Consider the following 2,151-nt stretch of genomic DNA (forward strand, 5'->3'; position numbering starts at 1 on the left):
GCATTCGGTTTTCGGCCAAATGTTTCATATTTTCGGTATCGGTTTCGGCCAAGAATTTCCCATTCGGTGCACCCCTAATGCTTGTCATATGTCTCTCTCCATAGAGGCTGAATCATCATGTTAATCACATAGCTATCATATGCCTCAAACAGTCCTGATGCTCTTCTAGGTCAGTGGTTTTAAAACACATGCTCAAAGTAAGCCGGATTTTGCCGATGTGTTTATGTGGATTCAAAAATTGTAAATAATCTACAAAANATGTTACTCTGATATTGGAAGAGGACATTCAGTATTTCCCCAACAAGTAGAAATGGTGCATAGTACTGAAACTTGTCTTGTGTTTCAGACAATATCCATACCAACCATCCTCCAGAGGACACGTGCTGTCGGCTGGGGCGGTGACTCAGTCTGCCCCCAGCAACTATGGAAGAAATGCTTATGTCTAAGAGTTGACTTGACCAATTCACCAGACCATGACAGTGGAAAACACTTTTGATAAGACTGTAAAAGGTTAGTTGAAAGCAATAATATGAAGTTTAAATGAAAAAATATTAGATGCAACTTAATATTATTCCTTTCAACTAACCTAATACAGTTGTGTGAAATGCGTTGATGTAATTCAAGTCAACATTTAAGTCTTGTCAGTGATCATAATCAATGTTTAGGAGTTGAAGATGTTTTATTGATTTGATTTTTTTTTATGCAAACCTTTTAAAGCTACATTTTGCTTTACCTGAATTGTACTATCCAGCTTTGTTATAATGATTGCATGGATCAATTGGTCATATGCTGATAAATATACCATGACGAATCTGATTGTCTGACATTAAGACATGTATACTATGTCATTTTACTCAGGTTTACAGATTCTATTGTTTTCAATTTCTTTTTTATCACTTTTTAGTAGGACTATGGATAAATTCAAGTTAGATATATGTAATCAATGGACCACCTTTAACTGTTTTACAATTGTGTAGTCAGTTAGTGTATAAAGAATGATCCTTTGTAATGTATCCTCAAATCTGTGTCAGGTTTTCTGGTCAATCATTTGTCTCTAAAAACACAGAGCTCAAAAAGCTCTCCTCTCAGGTCAACTCTGGTGGGTGTTTCCAGTCACAGTGTGATTTTATTTTGAATCCCACCTCTGAACCAGAACATTTGAGAAACACAAATGTAAATGACTTTATTCATTATAAACGTGTATGTTTTTTAAATGCAATGTCATACATTGGGTAATTCTGCATTTGTTACTGTGGATTTTAAGTATGTTTTATAGTTTTATAGTATAATATTTCTAGTAACTGATTGCATAAAACCATATAAAATGTTCCTTGGAGATCGTGATTTCCAACATATTTCATGAAAAGATAGTTATATTAATACAACAATTAAACTAGTTCATGTGTTTTGGGTTACAAAGCTTGTTTGCAATAGTCTCCTTTGACTAAAAAAAGAATACAGCTAATATTGTAGTCATGACACATATTATGCCTGCAGTAAATAATACATATTTTTCCATATTCAGTTCGTTAAATACGCCACCTACTGGAGTGACTTGGTGTTACACCTAGGATTGACTAGGTGAAATACCAGTGTTGTTGGGAAACTGATCACAATCTTTGACCAACATCACCGACACTAAATAGAGTAGGGAATAATCTCAGGACTAGATCACTATGTCTAATTTCCTGATTAAGGCAATATTTAGTTTTTTCCACTCATTCACAAATATTGATATCAAAGTTGCAAATAGGTTTTTAGCACTCTGCACTGAAAGGTGGTAGTTTAATTATGTGCAGGTTTTTGTGAATATGAAAAATGAGTGTTTGTTTTTAAGGTTGCAAACATATTCAGGGTATATATGGACATTTTATTTATTGGGATAAACCCCTTGAGATGCACCATCTTGTTTTCAAGGGGGTCCCGAAATATATATACAGTATATATAGTACAGGGTTCATACACTTTTTTACCAATGATTTTCCATGACTTCTCCATGACCTTTACCTAATTTTTCATGACCAAAATAATTACTCTTTCTCAGCGGTACAACTGAAAATAGTTTATTTTAACATGGAACAGGAAAATAAGGTCTGAATATGAAACATGTTGTGCCTCTCTAAAACAAATCAAATAGCAGGCTGACTAGCT

General features: G+C 34.0%; 1 protein-coding gene across 1 annotated transcript in view; it reads left to right on the forward strand.

Annotated features, from left to right (window-relative positions):
• Positions 1 to 1,110, forward strand: part of LOC104944269 (claudin-15-like) — a 4,178-nt gene extending 3,068 nt beyond the window's left edge. Inside the window, exon 5 of the mRNA XM_010769782.1 lies at positions 347 to 1,110. Within this exon, the coding sequence (XP_010768084.1) occupies positions 347 to 446 (100 nt within the window). The 3' untranslated portion in view covers positions 447 to 1,110. The remainder of the gene's footprint in view (positions 1 to 346) is intronic.
• The last annotated feature ends 1,041 nt before the right edge of the window (positions 1,111 to 2,151 follow it).

The sequence above is a fragment of the Notothenia coriiceps genome, unplaced genomic scaffold (assembly GCF_000735185.1).
Source record: "Notothenia coriiceps isolate Sejong01 unplaced genomic scaffold, NC01 NC01_scaffold00007760, whole genome shotgun sequence".
NCBI classification, from domain to species: Eukaryota; Metazoa; Chordata; class Actinopteri; order Perciformes; family Nototheniidae; genus Notothenia; species Notothenia coriiceps.